General features: G+C 46.3%; 1 protein-coding gene across 2 annotated transcripts in view; it reads left to right on the forward strand.

Annotated features, from left to right (window-relative positions):
* The window catches only part of Pex13 (peroxisomal biogenesis factor 13), a 28,022-nt gene extending 8,931 nt beyond the window's left edge, over window positions 1–19,091 (forward strand). Inside the window, exons 2-7 of one of the 2 annotated variants that reach the window (XR_012822798.1) lie at window positions 77–232; window positions 9,075–9,297; window positions 9,753–9,939; window positions 10,862–11,041; window positions 12,595–12,705; window positions 14,291–14,413. Coding sequence is in view for 1 of the 2 variants with exons in the window: in XM_075669584.1 (XP_075525699.1) it covers window positions 77–232; window positions 9,075–9,297; window positions 9,753–9,939; window positions 10,862–11,041; window positions 14,291–14,413; window positions 18,867–19,015 (1,018 nt within the window). In the remaining variant the exon portion in view is untranslated. Of the gene's footprint in view, window positions 1–76; window positions 233–9,074; window positions 9,298–9,752; window positions 9,940–10,861; window positions 11,042–12,594; window positions 12,706–14,290; window positions 14,414–18,866 lie in introns of those variants that run through there. The other variant, XM_075669584.1, reaches the window with a different exon arrangement.
* The last annotated feature ends 637 nt before the right edge of the window (window positions 19,092–19,728 follow it).

A 19,728-nucleotide genomic window follows, 5' to 3' on the forward strand; every position in this document is an offset into this window, starting at 1 on the left:
CACTATGTGAGTAAAAGCACGTAAATAAAAAAAGAAATAGAGAGGGAGACTAGCACACTGCCTGTATTTGTTGCAGGGACGACAGCCTTGCAAGTAACGGCGGGCTGCCGAATGGCCCCGTCGGCCAGCCTCACGTGACCCACCAACCACCAACTGTACCACCAAGGCCGAGCCAACAGCCACTGCATGGTGGCTCTGGATATGGCTATGGCTATGGATCGGCCATCTCCCCGTGAGTGTCTCGCTGCTGCATTTATTTACCAATTTGTGTAGTTCATGAACTCATTTCTTGATTTATTGATTCTGTTTGATTTCTCTGTGGAGACGGTGCTAGAAAATGGAGGTGATGGGTTGTAATTGCAAAAGCAAAATAGCATTCACACATAAATGTTTACCTGCAGCAGCTTTGAATGCATTTAGCTTGTTAGTTAACTAGTTTGTTTTGTTGGCTTATTTGCAATGTACAAAATCATCATTTGACAACATCCGTATCCTGGCCTTATTTCGCGAAGCAGGAAAATTATTTTAGCCTACTCATACGTTTTTTTTAATTTGAAGGTGAAAGTGTATGTTAATAACCAAGTGGAGAAGCTAGCTTTTAGCTGGTTGTGACTGCCAGACAAATATTACAATACCTATAAGAACAAACGGTAGTGTAGGCTCGGTTTGAGTGAATACAAAAATGTGCAATATATTGGCATAGTGAAAGTTTTGGCTAAATTGAAATCGGCTTCATTGCAACAAGTTTATAATGCTTTCAGAACTATGCCACATGCATTGGCCTGGTCATCTCAGTTCTTTGTATCTCCTGTTGTATCTCCTGTGTTTTAGCTTGGTAGCTCGCCACGGTGGCCTTGTACTGCTTGGCGCAAGGTCGCGGGCTCGATTCCCGGCTGCATTCCGATTGGGAGAGAACGCAAAAAATGCTCACATGCCGTGCTTTGGGCGTGGAGATGCGTGGGTCTCACGCGTCCCCTGATGTTGTTTTCCCCGCGTGGCTCCTGTATCCTGTAATTCGGTTTCGCCGCCTAGCTTTACGAGAGAGCAGCATAGAGTTTCTCACTATAACACAGTAGTGAGTGGCAGTACGAGAGATAGCGAGATGGATGGATGGTTGGATGGAAGGTAGAAGCGTCCCCTTTGATACGGGGTGATAGCAGTTGCCACAGCATGGATGGATGGATGGATGTTATGAGCGTCCCCTTTGGAGCGGGGGCGGTGGATTGCGCCACCAAGCTCTTGCTAATATACTGCCTAATATCCTACCTAGGTTAAACAATGAAAGAAGAGAAGAAGAAAAAAACACTATGAATTACCACGCCCAAAATTTCTGATCCCCTATTGCGAACTGTGCTTTTGTACGTCTCCGTCTTTTGTTGTTTCCATTCTTTTCTTCCACCAATCCTCCAATCGCCTCTTACTAATGTCTATTGCGGACATGTTTACTTTACCACTGCTCCCTCTGAACCCAAGGGCTTCAAGGAGGCCAGTGGTGCCTAAATCGACCACTGGGTAGACGTTTTCACATTCTAATAAAACATGCTCCGTAGTTTCCCTAGCTTTACTGCAGCAAGCACGTGCTTCTTCTTCCTTCTTATATCTCTTCTAAGGCATCCCGATCTCGCTTGCATGGATGGATGGATGGATGTTATGAGCGTCCCCTTTGGAACGGGGCGGTGGCTTACGCCACCAAGCTCTTGCTACTATGCTGCCTAATATCCTACCTAGGTTAACCAATAAAAAAAAAAAAAAACACTATGAACTACCACGTCCAAATTTTCTGATACCCTATTGCGAACTGTGCTTTTGTACGTCTCCGTCTTTTGTCGTTTCCCTACTTTTCTTCCACCAATCCTCCAATCGCCTCTTACTGATGTCTATTGCGGACCTGTTTGCTTTACCACTGCTCCTGCTGAACCCAAGGGCTTCAAGGAGGCCAGTGGTGCCTAAATCGACCGCTGGATAGACGTCTTCACATTCTAATAAAATATGCTCCGTCGTTTCCCTAGCTTTACCGCAGCAAGCACATGCTTCTTCTTCCTTCTTATATCTTGCTTTATAGGTGCGTGTTCTAAGGCATCCCGGTCTCGCTTCGAAAAGTAATGAGCTTCCCTTTGAGTTATCATAAATGGTTCCTTTCCTAATTTCGTTTTTTCCCCTTAAGTAGTTACTCATGGCAGGTTTCTTTTCCATTGCCGCCACCCATGAGATTAATTCAGCCTCTCTGACTTTCCGCTTGACCTTCTTTGTTGCTGTGTTGCCCACCCCACAGGCCGCATACTTGCTGGTAAGCTTCCTAGTTCTTTTCCTCCACTGTGAATCAATGTTTTGCCTGTACAGATACCTGAACACTCTCCCAGCCCATTTACTTTCCTCCATATTCCTCAGCTGTTCTTCATACTCAATTTTACTGCGAGCTTCCCTCACTTCAAAACTAGTCCAGCCCATATCCCCTTGCACAGCTTCATTTGTAGTCTTCCCATGAGCGCCCAATGCGAGGCGACCCACTGACCTTTGGTTCCCGTCGAGTCCTGATTGTACCCCTGATTTAAAGCAAACAACCGCATTTCCAAAAGTAAGTCCTGGAACCATTACCCCTTTTCCACATACCTCGGAGGACCTCGTACCTATTGTATCCCCATAGCGCTCTGTGCTTCATTATGGCAGCATTTCTCTTCCCCTTGACTGTTATGGTTTTTTCCTGTGTTTCCATATATCCGTTGCCTTCGTTTATCCATATACCAAGGTATTTATATTCTGTTACCCGAGGTATTTCTTGGCCCTGTATCTCCACTGTCTGTTCACTGTTTTCATTGAATACAATAACACCTGATTTTCTAACACTAAATTTCAAACCTAAATTGTTGCCTTCCTGTCCACAGATATTAGCCAGACGTTGCAAATCACTTTGCTTGTTTGCGAGCAACACAATGTCGTCCGCATAAAATAAGCCTGGGAGTTGCTGCTCTATTACTGTACCTGCCTGTTTGTATGAGAGATTAAACCCGATATTACTTCCTTCTAGCGCCCTCTCCATCCTCACCACGCAGAGTGTTGCGCCTAACGCCGCCTAACGGTAGCGGTATGAAACCGAGTTTCAGGTATGCATGCATATAGTACCATTCAAGGCTAGGTGGCGCGCGCCGCCGCCTCCCGATTCAAAGGGTTCAGCCTCAATCATCCATCCATCCATCCAACGGCGGGGTTACTCGGGCTCAAAAGGGAGAAGGCTGTGCCTCTTTGCCTAGGATTCGGAAAGCTGCGCGGATGTTCTACGCGTGCGCCTCTCCATGCGTCGGTCACCCAGCATGGGGCGAACGTATTCGCTCGCTAGCCGATCGCATACGGTCGCGGTGAGTTGTACTTCACCGAATTGTCGCGCGCCCATCGGCATTAGAGTTACTGTATGCATGTTCTGCCAGCGCCTCCTCTAGTTCTGTGGATAGCAATGGACACTTTGCAAAAAAGTGAGGGCGCCTTGCCGTAGGTCCGATGAATCGTTCTGAGCTCTGGGAAATGTTCCCCGTTGTCGCCTTGTTGCTACCTGTGCCATCGAGTTTGATCAAGTGCAATTCAGCCTACGTTGTTTGTTTAGTCGTCGTACGTCGTGTCAAAATGATGGAGGAAGGCTGTATTCCGTTTTCATTTATGGGCACGGGATGAACTTGACTTCTCGCGATGCTAGATCGCCAGCGACCACGTGTGGAGCTATCTGCACTCAACAAACGCGACCGTCCGGCAGGCCCATTGTGGTTGGGCATTTAAAGAGGATTACGTGAAGGACGTTGTGCTCAACCTGAGTGCCAGTGACCCACAAGTCGGTCTTGTTCCGGCAGCTCGCAGCAGGCACATTGGATTTAACGTCAGTAGATTCACTCTTGCTTTTCTCTTCTTGCAAGGTTGTAGAAGCTGAACCACCTCCATTACAATGCGCATTTAATGCTGCGCGAACTCTTACATGGCTTGGATAGATGCTAACACATGTAACCTGTCGCATCGCCATCTGTTGAAGCAGGCTGCGTTCCGTCGGCTAGCATTTGCTTTATATCGCTCGCTTATCTCGCACTTCGAGTGGCAGCATAGAATGATCGCACACTTTGCGCCATATTTTCCAACAGATTGCATTTGTCATATAATCCGTCGCATAAAGTTGCCAGTATATGTGCTGTCGGATGTGTAGTGACGTGCGACACGGTATGACATGATTCAAAAAATAATCGTTAGCAAAAAAAAAAATCGCAGTTTCGCTCACAAGGCGAAGCATCGATTGCGTTAGCAAATTAGTACGCAGCTATATGAAGTAAGAATAGTAGAGTTCTATCGGCCGTATAAACTTGGAAACATTCGCTTACTAACTGAATTAACAAACATGGTGTCAGTGCGCACGAGCTAACATTGAACACATCACACTCGATGAGCGGACACTCCCTGTCAAAACGCCGGTGTGAGCAAGCGCGGCAGCAGCAGCGAGCGAAGTGATCTTCGTGCTTCAACGCTTCACATTAACGCTTCAACGCTAGAGCGGCGAGAACGCAGCGCGCACAAAGGTATGAGCCGTCGGCAGACCGCTTTCAATATATATCGCGCGCGGCCGCGCAAAGTACGCATTTGTTGGCGGAGTCGAAGCCGCCCCCCCCCCCCCCCCCACTCCTGCGCTGCCTTCCCGCTTGTCTCCATATATGACACACGAGATTGAGCCGCGATCGTCAGTTCCCCTTGCGCCTGCAGCTATATGAAGTAAGGATAGTAGAGTTCTATCGGCCGTATAAACTTGGAAACATTCGCTTACTAACTGAATTAACAAGCATGGTGTCAGTGCGCACGAGCTAACATTGAACACATCACACTCGATGAGCGCGGACACTCCCTGTCAAAACGCCGGTGTGAGCAAGCGCGGCAGCAGCAGCGAGCGAAGTGATCTTCGTGCTTCAACGCTTCACATTAACGCTTCAACGTTACAGCGGCGAGAACGCAGCGCGCACGAAGGTATGAGCCGTCGGCAGACCGCTTTCAAGATATATCGCGCGCGGCCGCGCAAAGTACGCATTTGTTGGCGGAGTCGAAGCCGCCGCCGCCCGCCCCCCCCCCCCCCCCCGCCCACACTCCTGCGCTGCCTTCCCGCTTATCTCCATATATGACACGCGAGATTGAGCCGCGATCGTCAGTTCCCCTTGCGCCTGGTCGCGAAATGAGCTGTTGCTGCCGGAGCGCAACGCCGCGCGCGCCCTCCCTCCCATCTCCCCACGGCCTTTCGCGCGGAAAACGAGGCGTTTGCTCTCCGCTTTCTTCGTTCGCGCGTGGCACATTGAGCCGCGATCGTCAGTTTCTCGCGTGCTTTCACTCGCACATACAGCATACCACGCGCGGCGACGCAGTTATCGCCCTTAGACTGTATAGAGAACGTCACTGCGACGCCGAAAATGTCCCTGGGGTGTCCATATAATTTCTATTGCAGTAATATGGCCCTTGATTTTCATTTCATCTTAATAAAAACGCATGTTAGCTGGCACGCACACACACACAAAGTTTAAACTGGAGAGACACTGGCAGAGCAAGCCAACATCCAGAGAGCTTTAGCTTACACTGAACAAAGAGTGTGCTGTTTGCTTGGTGTAAGCTAAAGGTCTCTACACGTGGGCTCGCTCTGCCGGCGTCTCGTCAGAGCTCGGTCTGAAACCACTAGCCGAAGCCGCCGTGCACATGGTTTAAGCCAGTGAGACACTTGCAGTGCATGCCCACATTCAGATCTCGAGAGCTATGAGCGTATACACCGAGTGCAAGAGCGCTTTTTTAAACCACTAGCCAATGTCATCATGCGCATTCCGCACCAAAATCCTACTTTGCTATCATTTACATGCTGTTACATGCCCCTTTGTCCTACGACTTTGCTGCTGCACTGCAGCCTCTCCGGAAGTTCGGGTGTATGTGAAAACAGTTGTCACATAGTCAGGGTGGCTAGAAGAGTTTGAAGGCCGGGCTAAAATTGAAGACGGGCAAATATTGATACAGATGACTCGCTACAGGCCGACGTTCACAACATACACCTGTTATAAATTGGTCGCTGCAAATCCTTGAGTGCATGTTTGGCTGCCATACTGAGTCTGCATTCAATGATGTTCTCGCGTTTGCCCATGACACTGTCTTTAGTGGGCACTGCTACTTGGACAGAAACCAAAAAAAAAGACGTCATCTTGCCATAATAATTCATGCCATAATAATTAATAATATGCGACGAAGTGTGCAGGCAGGCCAGAAACATGGGCACGGGAGCATGCTGGAATGTCCAGCCAGGTGGGGAGCCATCTGCTAGCTTTCCAACCGCATGGGGTGCACTCGTGCATGCGCAGCAGCTTTTTTGCAATGTGTCCATTCGGCTAGCAGGCATTAGTGTATGAAAGGTGCAACAAATGCGCTTGTGATTGTTTGCACTACTTTGTTGTCATTCTTGATATAAAAATTGTTACAGCGCAATCACATGCAACCACAAAGTATGAAGGATGGGACACAAGGACACATGCAACCATATACACATAACCATATACTGCAACCACAAAGTATACTTCATATACTTTGTGGTTGCATGTGATTGCGCTGTAACAATTTTTATGTCAAGTATGCACCAACTCGCCCAGAAAGAAGTTTTAATGAATGTGTTGTCATTCCTTTGTCCTAAGAGCACGTGTGAGACCCCCCACGTCTGGCTGCCCAATGTAGACATCTTGGGGCATCGAACAATATTTTGGACAGTTTTGCTTGGTTCAAGACAACCTTTATTCGAACTGAACTGTAGGCCTAGCGTGGATTTTGATCGCTATCATCAGCAGCGTGTTTTCTTGAGCAAGGAGATGGTTGCTCTAGCTTGTTTGGACTTCTCAACATGCTAAGCCTTTTTGCAAGTGTTTTTGAAGAACTTTCATCAGTACGAGAGCCTCGTGGTCTGCATCGTGGGAGAGTGGAGTCTAGCACCTTCGGAGCGTCGGCAAGCGTGAAGCGAATGAGTACAGAAGCCTCGTCAGTGGTCCGAGTTTATGTAAATAGCTTGATAATGCTACCTGGCACTCAATGTTCCGACACCATCTGAGACGGTTGGTGCCGTCAACTCGTATGCTGTGTGCACCGAGCAGGATAGGACCGCCTCATAGAGCTGACGTCTCCTCGTGGCTACCTGTTTTGCATCCATTCTGGGTGTTGTTTTTGGATGCCGGCTGTTGTCAGGGTAGCTACTCATTGGGCCTAAGGCTTTATGAAGCTGCCTGTCGCACGTGGAAGGACACAACCCGGTGGACTGTGGTGTTAAGGTGTCCCACTTTGCTTCCCTCATTCTAGTTAGCCTCGCACAAATCCAAATTACTCGTTTGACTCAAAAAATCTAGCTTTGTTCACGTGACCTTAACAACTTTGTAGCCGGATCTCTTGCTAGCCAAGTTAAACATCATGCCATGTGGATGATGTGCATGCAGAATTCCTCTCCCTTGCACTACTTTAGTGGTTGTTGAGTGTACACAGCGTTAGCGGAGTCACCTCTGGTTTGCTGTCACCTGTACATTGTCCGCGTTGCTGCCCCGTACTACGATCGAGCCTCCCCAGGCAATGGAGATGCCTGGGTCTGGTGCAGCACAGTGACTTCAGCGGCCATCTATGTCTGGCTCGCAAACCTCAGCAGCTGGGAAAAGAGCCGGCAGTCACTAACGGCTCATGCAGCGGGGCGCGGCGGTGCGAGCGATGCTTAGTCGGGTCTACTACTACGTCGCCATTTCCGAAATCCTGGCCTGGAGTCATGCCCTTGAGTCTGCAGAGCTGGTGCTGTGACCAAGACGTCACCGGTGCACCCCAGAGACTGTGTCAGTGCACAGCTTATGAACAAGGGTGCATGGACATTTTCTCGGTGTGGTTACTGCTGCATGTGCCCCATTGTTGTGAAGCACACATTGATGTTAGACTGTGTGACATGTTTTGCCGGAATATGTAGTGATTTAAAGTTATGGGGGAATGCACGACTCATGCATCCCTTGATGTTGTTTTTTCTGCAAAGCTCTTGTCTTCTGTAATCTGGCATTGCCACGTGGCTTTACGGCAGCAGTCAGTGTAGATGCAGAGTAATGTGAGAAATGTGTTGCGCTGCTAACGCCACCTAACGAGGGGGGTACTTAGGCGCAAAAGGGAGAAGGCTGTTCCCCTTTGGCTCGGGGTCGGCAAGCAGCGTGGACGTTCCACACTTGATGGATCCATCTTTCTGTGAGACTGAGCAGAACACCAGAATGGACAAACGTAATCGTTCAAAGGCGCCACCATTCACGTGACCGTACAGGCGTACAATCAGGCGTTGGTGTTCAGCATGGGGTGAACACATTTGCTCGATGGAATGTTCAGTCACCTTAGTGAACATTCACTTGCTATCCGGTCGCAGTGAGTCGGACATCCTCGATTTGTCACGCACCTATCGGCGTGTTCTGTGGATAGCAATTCAGCCAGCAGGCATTAGTGCATGAAAGGTGCAATAAATGCCCTTGTGATTGTTTGCACTACGGTGTTGTCATTCCTTTGACGCTAGAGCACTTGTGAGACCACCCACAGGGTTTATGTTAGAGACACTAAAGAGAAACACTGAAGCTGTTTAGAATGATAAAGTATTCTTTCAAACTTAATCTTATGCTAATTTTGAAGTCAGAGGTTGATTATTGGAAGCGAAAAATAACTGTAACAGTGTTTTTTTTTTCCCCACACCAAAACTGTCATGTTGGTACGCCAACGTGACGTCACAGATGTCTGTGAAATTGCAGCGAGCTGGTGTTGCAACTTCAAGTCGGCATAGCTACCTGTAATTCATTTTTGCACCTTTTCTGGCCTACCAAGCCACCTGTTGCAAGAGCGGCTTTCTTGGCATTCTAGAAACGTAATTTACTAATAAAGCTCACCCTGCTTTTCTCTTCAGTGTCCATTTAAAGAACAGCAGACAGTCAAAAGTTATTCTAGAGCCCTGGACTGCCATGTCTCTCAACCTTTTGTGCAGCTTCAAGTTGTTTGGCCTTGTGATTAATTTCTTTTTTCCTTTTTTGTATGTTTTGTTTGAACAGATACGGTACTCGCTATGGCTATGGAGCTGGTACCTATGGATACAATAACGGCCTTTACGGGACCAGTGGCCTTTATGGGACCAGTGGCTTGTATGGAACAGGTGGCTTGTATGGAACAGGTGGCATGTATGGAGCAGGTGGTTCGTATGGAGGTGGCCCCTTGCAACAGCTAGCGGAAGAAAGCACCCGAGGTGCATTTCACTCGGTCGAAGCTGTTGTCCAGGTGAGGCAGGATGACTGGTTCTTCTTACTAAACCTGTATTTGGGCTTGTTAGTCATCACGCTTCCTCCATTGAAAACAATGATAATTTGTGTGGTGGTGGAAGTGTTAAGGTGGCGTGACTTGGCACATTTATCAGAAAGAGAACCTGAAAGCCTTAACCATCAGTGCAAGGTAGCACTTGTAATCAATTGTGTTGACCAGATATTGGGTTTTTCTTTGGAATTTGATAAACACGTTAACGTTTTATCATTTTTATGGAAATCTAATGTGCAAAGTACATCGATATGTAAGAAATGTTGGCCGTTCAAAGAGATTTGATGAAATGTATTGAACTACTTAAGTGCCCTTCAGTGTACCTTTAACAGCTTTACTGGGCTGCAGCAGCTGTTTTGTTGTTAATGTCTAGCCATTGTTTTAATTAAGAAAAATTCTCAAATTTCCAAAACTCCTGACAGGCATTTGCATCGGTGAGCTTGCTGCTGGAGTCGACATACCAGGCACTGCACAGCTCGTTCCGTGCTGTAGTTGGTGTTGCGGACCAGTTCGGCCGACTGAAGCTACACCTAGCACACACATTGTCAGCACTGGCCCTGGTCCGCTCCCTTCGGTGGCTGCTGCTCCGGGCCTGGTACCTGCTGCGAGGCAAGGGCGCCGACCTGTTATGCACTACACTAGTGCAAAAACATTATCGTCAGCCTACCACATTTGTTGCCCGTTGTGGTGGCTTCGTGGCTGTGGGGCTACGCTGCTAACCTTGTGCTTAGCAGTGCAACACTATAGCCATGAAGCAACCACGAGGTTGCGGGTTTGATTCCTGACCCGCAGCGGGCACATTTTGATGGGAATGAAATGCAAAAAACACTCACATAGTCACACACCTTAAAGAAGGCTAGGTCATCAGTATTAATCTGGATTTACTTCCTACGGCATTCCTCATAATCATATCCTGGTATTGGCAGGCGAGACCCCCTTTAATTCGTTAATTATTAATTAACACATTCAGTGTGGCTGTGGAACTTTGAAATTTCAATTCCTGTGTGGTCATGACCTACTGCCAAGTTGTAGCTTATAAAATCTCAGGTGCGTCGTGACAAACTGGTGAGTCGTGCACCTTTGCATCTTACTCTGAGTCCAAGAGAGGGAACGCCTCCATGTATTTGGTCTTCTTGAAGTTAGCTACACTAACAGCTAAACCTCGAACAAATGTCGTACTGCAGCAGCAGTGTCAGGTCGTTCTGAAGTGTGCTTTGGGGTAAAATGTTGTGAAACAGTAAACGACTGGTAACCTTGCGACGGTTAACTAATGGAAGAAGTGCTACATTAGCTTTCATTGAGGTTACCTATGGTTATGGCCTAATGGGCTTTGTCACTATTGTCACCATGTGATCTATGCACATTGTAAGGAGCCTTTATAACAGCTGAGACTTGTAGTAAAGTTGTGCAGGTGCCATCAAAGGGGCGAACTTGGACAGGTTTTAACTGATTGGGTTAACTAACATCGTGAAAATTACCCTTTTGAAGCCTAACCTACCCAGTTCACACCTATGGCCGCATGCTGATGCAGGGCGCAGTGGCATGACCGAGGCTGCCTGGAACCAAGCAACTAGAGCGGGATCAGCGATTCCTTCCACAAGCCCACCTCCCACGGATGGCTCTTCCAGCTGGCCCATCGTGGCTTTTTTTGGTTTTGTCGTAGGTGCACCATGGCTCCTGTGGAGGATCTTCAGTGCAGCAGCTCGCAGGGGTGAGTGGAATCTGATGTGCAGGTGCTGTGAAGCTAGAATTTTTCAGCCGTATGCTGATTTTACCACGGTGAACAGTGGTCTTTGCAGCATTTCGCACTGATAGTCTCCGGTATTGTATGCTCCTCGAAAATACCCACACACCCTGCCTCGAACCTCACAGGACGCCCTTGCGGCCTCAACTAAACGTAAGGAACTCCTCACTGTGTCATGGCACACGTGGCAGCTGCAAGCTAGTAGCGAGGTGGAAACTGTGGCTATGTTCAAATTCCCATTGTAGACTGCAAAGTAGACAGCTGAATGAATAGCAGCCATCTTAAGTCTCGCTTTAATTCTGATGGTGATGTCAAAGAAGACGGCTTCCCGAAGGTAGCATCGAATTCAAGAATGATGCAGGCTGCTTTGCTGTCCGTACAAGATGGCGACTGAGCAGGGAGCTTTGAAACTCAACAGGAGGGTCATCTTCCCACAAGAAAACAGTCGCGCTTCCCTATGCAAATAAAGTAGGCTATGATGTGTGTTCATCGTTTGCAGTGGCAAAGAGTTTAAACACAGTGATATTACAGTATTTACTCGATTCTAATGCGTCCTCGATTGTAACGCGCACCCATTTGCCGTGACCGAAAAAAGAAATGTCCTATACAGTACCCCGCACCTGATTCTTTCATACAGAAATACAACTTTCTCTCATTTGGAAAAACAAATATTTACTCCCAATACACTAAAGTTGCAATAAACAGAAAAAATAACAGTTTCGCCCGAAAGAGAAAGCATCGATTGTGATAGCAAATTAGTACACACTATATGAAACGTAAGGATAGTAGTTTTATGGACCGTATAAACTTTTACACATTCACTTAATAAGTTAACAAGTACGGCGTCACACCCATACAAGCAAACATGAACACGTCTCGCTCAGTGACCGCGGAAACTCTTATCAAAACGCTGGAGTGAGGAAGTGCTGTAGCTGGAGCGAGCGAATTGACCTTTGTGTAGCCTCTCGGCTTCAACACGAACTAAGCAACGAGAAGGCAGCGCGGTGCGCCTAGATGCGTAAACTTCCGTCTCAATTGCAGATCGATTTCAAGATAGGGGACGCGAGGCCAAGCCATGCGCAGCAGCTACCAGAGTAGAATGCCTCTCCTGTTTGTGCCAGTGTCCCTCACGCAAGTTTCGGGGACTCCGAACGCCCGTGATGCACCCTGATTTCCGTTCATCTCCGCACACATGATCACTTTCTTTTTAATTGCAGCATCGCATGTCTTCACAGTCAGCACTTCCATGCTGACAGAGCAAACACAGAAAACGGGAAAGCTGACGGTGTACTAACCTAAGCACATGTACTGCAGCACATGGAGGAAGCTACGGCAGCTAGGCTCGAAACGTGTACAGAGCGGCCATTTTGAAATTCCGATAGCAATATGGTAACGCAGATTCAGGGTCATATTCGATTCTAACACGCACGCAATTTTTGGGCCCGTTTTATCGGGAAAAAGATGCACATTAGATTCGAGTAAATACGGTATGTGCTTTTCTTGGCTTTTTCTTGTCGCAGACTTTCAGACAGTTCCAAGCGCATTCCATTACACGGGCTCAAACCAGTCCCCTTAGCTGTCTATGTGGACTGCTTCGATGACTGCCAGAATTCGAACACGCCCTTTATGAAGTAAGAACTGAACAGAAAAGAATGTCACTTGCAACTAACTCTTTTCAGAGCAGACAGGTTCAGTTTTATAGTGTATGTGCCAGCATGTACAAAAAATTTGCGCACCCCAGTCAGACGTTGGTGATGAAACTGTAGAAATGCATACTTATTCTATCATACAATCAAGGCATTGATGTTCAATACTCCTCAGATCCACAGATATCGCTGATACACGGATTGTGTTTCTTTTTTATGGAACATACCTCCAAAAAACAGTGAACCTGTCTTCTGAATAAACTCAAGTGACGCTCTTTCTTGTCTTCTCATTTCATGTTGTTTTGAGTCCTGTTACACGACATGTTTAGACTTGCTCCACGAAAATTTTATTGAAGGAAAAATGTGCCCATCACAATCCTCGTTGTGGTGGTAATCCTGATGCATTTTTATTATTTATTTAAAGAATACTGGTGGTCTTTGAAGATTAAGTAGGTAGGAAAAACATTGTTTTCAATTTAGCACACATTGAATATGTTCAACAGGTGACCAATTCCGAATAGAAGTAAACAAAGCAAGAAACTCTAGTTCCCTGATAAAGCATGACTGATGGCGAGCAACAAAACATGACTATACAGAACTTGCCCTTTTGCAGGTGACTGAAGACAGATATGCTATGATAAAAATTTGGAGCATTTGTCTGCTTAACCTAATAAAAAGAATGAGGTGATAGAGATATGGGATGATGAAAAGCAACATCACAAACACAACAATTTGAGCTCTATAATTTTAGGTTATATATAGGACACTGACAATAACAGAAACATTGTCATGCCAGAATTCTTGTTAAAAGATTTCTTATGTGACTTTTCTGCTTTAATTTGTTGTAGCTGTATGGTTTTTTTTTTCCAATCCTATTATCACTTTCTTTTAACTACTACTTGCTGCCAGATAGGCTGTGATAGTGACATGTGGTGCTTCAGTTTTGTGTGCTGATTTCCGGTTCGATGCTCATATTTTACCCTTCATATCTCTTCATTTTTCTTTCCTTCATGCAGTATAGCAAAGTAGACTTTCCTGTTAGGTAACCTCCCTGCCTTTATTTTGTTTCTCTCTCTTGCTGGCCAACCTACCTTCTAGCTTTTGATCTAATTTCCTTTATCTTTATTTGTTTTTAACAGTGCATTCCTGATTAATCATTATCCTGATTGATCACCACCTGTGTTGGCCAGATCACTTTTTCCTGTTGCCTGCGCTGTCTGTATATCTCTGCACCCTAACTGCTGCTCAGCCCAACTTTATACTTGTGAAATGTCATTGCTGTGAAATATTCAGACGATACAGCAGCCACCTCAGAAATGCTATTTTGTCAAGGCATTGCCCACTTCAATTCGTCCTGCCATCTGCTCTGTTAATATAACATTGATCCCTAGCCAGCCAGCCCAACTTTGGACGCCTGCAAAATGCCATCGGATTGCAGGAGTGAAAACAAGCCATCAATTTGATCACAAGGGCCATTTAGGCCATGCTGTTTTGTCACCACAGCATTCAGGAGGCATGCCACAGCCGGCAGTAAAGTGGTTATTGAGTGTCACCCTGTTGTGTGTTGCAGAGGTCCGGTGGGCATCTGGGGAGGAGGAACACCATGTGGCCGTCGCACTGTACGACTTCCAGCCTGAAGCACCCGGTGAAATAGCGATCAGGGCCGGGCAGGAGATGCGCCTGGCACCAAAAGGTCAGTATTGTGTGCAGTGAAAGCAAGACATCTATTTGAACCGTGGTATGCACTTATGGACAACTTTCTGTGGCAATGAAGGGAAAGCTATTGGAGAAGCCTTCTTTACATTTTTAGTGCACCAAGTATTCCAGCAACGTTTGAAAGCGGTCTTGGTTCTGGAACAGATACTGAAGCAGCATCGCATCCACACATGACGCTTCTGCATTTACGCAAACACAGAAGAGAGAAGCAGAAAAATAAGTCAAATTTAACACTTCGTGATGTATTTTGTCTTATTTTGTTGTTGCAAAGGTGTTTTTCTCCTCCGCAGCTAAAGATAACGGTCATAAAAATTTGAAACTTTTTTCAGGAGCTTTGATACTTGTGCATACTTGGCCTCCGTAGCTCTCATTTCATTGCCACAGAAAGTTGTCCACCAGTGTAGTGCTGCCTGGGAGTCCCGTGCTGCAGCAGCACTTTTTTAACTTTCCTGCAAGACACTGGTCTCTACGAGATGCTTCAATTCTGTATGTTGCGTTATGTGTTTAACTCAAAGGTTGTGTGTCCTTTGTGTATCATTTCATTTGCCATCCATTTATCATTGGATTTATCATTGGAAGCTTTTCTTAATCTTCCATCTTAGTTGTGATAGTGAAAACTTGCAGATACAATAATCCCTCGTTATAAAAAAGTCAGCAGGACGGTGAAAAACTTTGTTATAAGTGGTAATTCGTTACAAGCGACCACTCGAGAAGAGCTAAAAGCAGTCGAGCTTTAATTGCGCCACAACTGTGAGGAAGTCAACATACAGTGTATTCAGTGAAACAAAACTTTATTCAGATGCAAGAAAAGTGTTGAGCTTTGGCTGTTTCAAGTCCTTACCGGGCTCGAGCAACCCCCGCTCTAATTTTACCAAGCATTGCACGAGGCCGTGGTCACCACCCATGCATTCCGCCTTATTTCGTCGTAGGCGTAGGTACTCCCGTATCTGCACCATAGTTGGTACTTCACGTGGCTCTTCATCCACCAGCTCTTCATCCTCGGCGGGGCCACCAAAAGTGTCAATTAGTATCTTTGCATCCATCGCCGGGGCGACCATGGGAACAGTAGCATCAGCCTCTCGGAAGTCGCCTTCTACCTCTTGGCCAGCAATTTTGTGAACAGCCTCGTACAAATCGCTGCAAGTCCGGTCATCGTCAGGCTAATCATCATCAAGGTCACGGACGACGGCACGGGAAGCAGTTGGTGACCTTCGAAAGTGTGAGTTCTTTCCATGACAAGTTGAGCAAATGGATCACACCAAGCAATCAATGTTTTACCTCTTGCGGCACAGCTTCCGGGTGGTCTCAACGATGCCCTAATCCATCGGTTGCAGTGCCACAGTTGTGTTTGCAAGCAAAAATTCCACAGTGATCGTCTTGAGATTGTCGATCTTCCCATGGCTCGGACAATTGTCAATTATGAAAAGCACTTGCTGATTGTTTGTGTCGAACGGTCTGTCCAGAAGGCGCACATACTCTTCAAAAATAACAGCAGTCATCCATGCTCGTTTGTTACTTCTGTAGATGCATGCCTTGGGAATAGTTGCATTTCGGAAGCACCGTGGTCTCTGCCTTGCCCACTATCAACAAGGGAAGCTTGTCCTCGCCTATTGCATTGGCACCAAACAGCACCGTGACACGGTTCTTGCTCTGTGTTCCTCTGGATAAGGATCCACCAGGGGCAGTGAATGTGTGATTTGGTAGCATCTTGTAACTAAATGCAGCCTCATCTAGGTTGTAAATGTCTTACTTACTTTCGTCATACTTTTCAAGTAGAGCTTGGAGCTGATGTTGGCATGTGTGGCGCCATACGTCTACAGTGTCCCGGTTCACGGCTGCACTTTCTGCAACGATCGACTTAAAGGTCATGCCGTGTCGTTTCTTGAACCGCTCAAGCCAGCCATTGCTGCACATGAAATCTTTATGGCCCATTTGGAGGGCGAGAGCCTTGGCTTTTGCAGTAAGTGCAAGTCCATGTACAAGGAGATTTGCACTCCTGGCATTCTTCAGCCACTGTAGAAGTGAACCTTCCACTTCAGGGTATTTTGAATTGCAATTCCTCTTTCTCTTCACCGAGAAGCTCTCTTCAAAGCCATTCAACACATCTTCCTTGTTTTTCAGTACAGTTGATAAAGTAAAATAATGTAGACGGTGGTATGCCAAATTCCTTTGCGATGTCAGTTTTCTGCTGGCCGCCTCTTTCCACGTCTTTTATCAGCAGAACTTTCTGCTCCAAAGTCGGACACTTTCACCCACAGACTGACGGAGCCATTTATCACTGTAGACCACAAAACCACATGCGATACACACCTAACGAAGCACTCTGAATAGCACACAATCACATGGCCTCCAGCCTGGATCCAAACGCAAGCACCGTCAGCGCCAAAGTGGCTGAATGTGGCGGGCGACGCAGAAGGCAGAAGCTTCAAAATGTCATCGGGGCATCTTGCTTTCCTCATCGGTGCGTGCTTGTGATGGCAACGGTTGCAATGGCAGACTTGGCATCGACTTCACGTGTAGCGGAAGAAAGGGGATCGCTGTTGTGGAGACCAAAAAGCAGGAACCACGGAAGGGCACCTGTTGGTGGAAGATTGTGCTCTGCAAGGCCGGCCGGAAGACGGCAGCTTTGGAGGAGCAGCTATGTCGAAACTGGCAGCGAGGAGGCGAGGAGGCGAGGAGTTGACATGAAGGCGAGTGAGAGGAGTGACTGGCGTCCAAATGGCTTGCAGACTGGAGAGTGAATGAGGAGAAAAAGGCAGTGGCCACTTTTATAGCGGGGGTGCGGAGGTCACAGAAGACGGTGAGAGTATCGCGCTATAAAGTGCCGCAAGTGTCGTGGCTCGAGTCTGAGGTTGTGTTTGTTGCGCTCAAAAAATGATTAGCCATTCATTGTGGCTATGCAGTGCGATTGTGAAAACTGAACGGTTTTTCAGTAGGGGCTTTGCATGATCACTGGGCAATTTTTTCCCGAGGTGTGCAGTCATGAAGTTTGCAAAACGAGAGTTTTTCTGTGCACCATTGTCGACGACACTGTGCTAATTCTACAGTTCGAGTGTTGGTGTACATGAACTTACCCATCCGCACCATTGCCAAATGTCTAGGATCAAAATTAAATGACCCTACCACACATTTAGAGCGTTTGTCTAAAGTCTGATGGCACGAATCGAGCATGACCGGCTCAAAAAAATCATCGGGGAAACACCAGCTTGCGTTGACCTGCCATGGTGACAGCCTGACTCGTTAGTGTGTTTTTGGCAAGTTATCGGTCCATCTACACCGTCAAAAATGCAACAAAGCTAGGGTCGCTCACCACTTCGCTCTAAGCGGGGCACCCTCTTCGTGCGCTTCAAGTAATGCGGCTTAAAATGCATGTGCTTGGGTCGGGACCGGAAGAAATTTCAAATAAAGCGATATTTCGAGTGAAGCGATTTCTTTATAATGAGGGATTAACGAGGTATTTGTAACTTTATGTGTTCATTTCAAATATGAAGTCCACGTTCATTTATTTCATTTAATTTGTATTTTAGGTAAGCTTCTGTTACTCATGTTCCAGAAAAGCTTGCAAAACATAAGTTCCTCAAATTACACTAAACAGGGCGTCAACGGTTTCTGCCTGTTTCGAGAAATCCAATAAGACTTACTTTATTGCTCTTTCTGCCTTAGATAGAACAATAGTTGCTAGAGCTCAACTTTCACACTCAGAAGAGTTTTCTTTTTGTTCTTGTTGGTCCACCTTAGAACTCTTGTTTTAGAGTAGATGGAGCAATGAGGTTGGTCTTGTTGGAATAAATATTTAAAAACATTTTTGGTCCAAGGCCCAACTCTCCTTTGAGTAAGGATTGGTTGATGGATTATAGTCGTCTCTATGGTCATCTCCTTACAGGAGTTTGATGTATGGTGACCCGAAGTTTTAAATATAAAATCCTATGCACTTGACAATGCTTTGTTGTGACTCAAGTTTTCTACATGATTTTATATTTTTAGTCTGCATAAGTTGTTAACTGATACTAAAACCAGTCTGCATCTCAGCAGCAGCTGCTGCTCACCTCTCCAATAGCAAGGTGTGTGTTTATGACGGCAGCCTTTTTAAAACAGTTTTGTCCCCTGATGACGGCCTAGGCAAGCAAAGATGTTAAATCTATTGTAGAACAATGCAGACCAAAGTGCGCAATTTTGTTGCTAAACTTGAGCAGGAACAAAGCAATGGCAAGTATAAAGTTCTCCTTCAAAGTTGTTAAAATAAAAAATGCCGGTGAGTCTATGAGATGCAGCTCAGAATTGATGACCCATCGATACTGTGTGCTTTTATCTTGCCTTGCAGAAACAGTCTTCAGCCTTACAAAAGTTCTTACAATCACACTTTCATAGCTAAGATTGGTTTAGGTGCCCTTAACGGTGTGACTGTAGTGCTCATTTTCTGCACACCGCAGAGCTACAGCCTCGAGTGCGTGGCTGGCTGCTGGCCAGCTTGGACGACGGTCACCAAGTGGGCCTGGTGCCGGCAAACTACGTCAAGGTGCTGGGAGTACGACCAGCCAACAAGGGCGCTACAGCAGAAGTAGCGCCACCACCACCTTGACTTCCTGCTTAGTCATTATTATTCCTCTGTACATAGTCTGTGGGTGTTGAAAAATTAAAAGAATTTGCATATTTAGGTCGATGAAACCTTTTCACAATTGTAAAGCTACCGTTCCTATAAAGGAGGCAGCATAAAAAAATTATATTCTGGGGTTTTTGCATATCGAAACCACAATCTGATTGCAAGACACACCCTAGTGGGGGGCAGCAGATTAATTTTGACCACCTGGGGTTTTTTAACATGTATCTAAATATAACTGCACAAACATTTTTGCAATTCACGCTCATTGAAATGTGATCGTGCAAGCTTACCGTGACCCTGCAGATTTCAGAATCTTTGACAGGTGACATTTCACGCGGAATTTAACAAGGAAACGGAGCAGATGGCGGGCAGCGGTGATTGAGTCACGTGATGCATGGTCCTTTTGTCTGTCACGCACATTGGCCTTGCGATAACCTACCTGCTGTAAATTTGGGATAGCCCTTTGTACCTTGGAGAAAAGCTGGAAAGCACAACTTTCTATGCAAAAATAAGATTGCCACAAAACACAGGTCCGCTATTAAACTTGATAACCTCATTAGTATTCAGTACAACAGAACATTACTAATTAATTAGTTTCAGAGGAAATAAATGGAACACTTCATTCTGTACAAGAGAAATTCTCTTGACTAAAAAAAAGATCTTCCAGACCTTCATATGCCAGAACCAAGCTG

The sequence above is a fragment of the Dermacentor variabilis genome, chromosome 9 (genome assembly GCF_050947875.1).
Source record: "Dermacentor variabilis isolate Ectoservices chromosome 9, ASM5094787v1, whole genome shotgun sequence".
Classification (NCBI taxonomy): Eukaryota; Metazoa; Arthropoda; class Arachnida; order Ixodida; family Ixodidae; genus Dermacentor; species Dermacentor variabilis.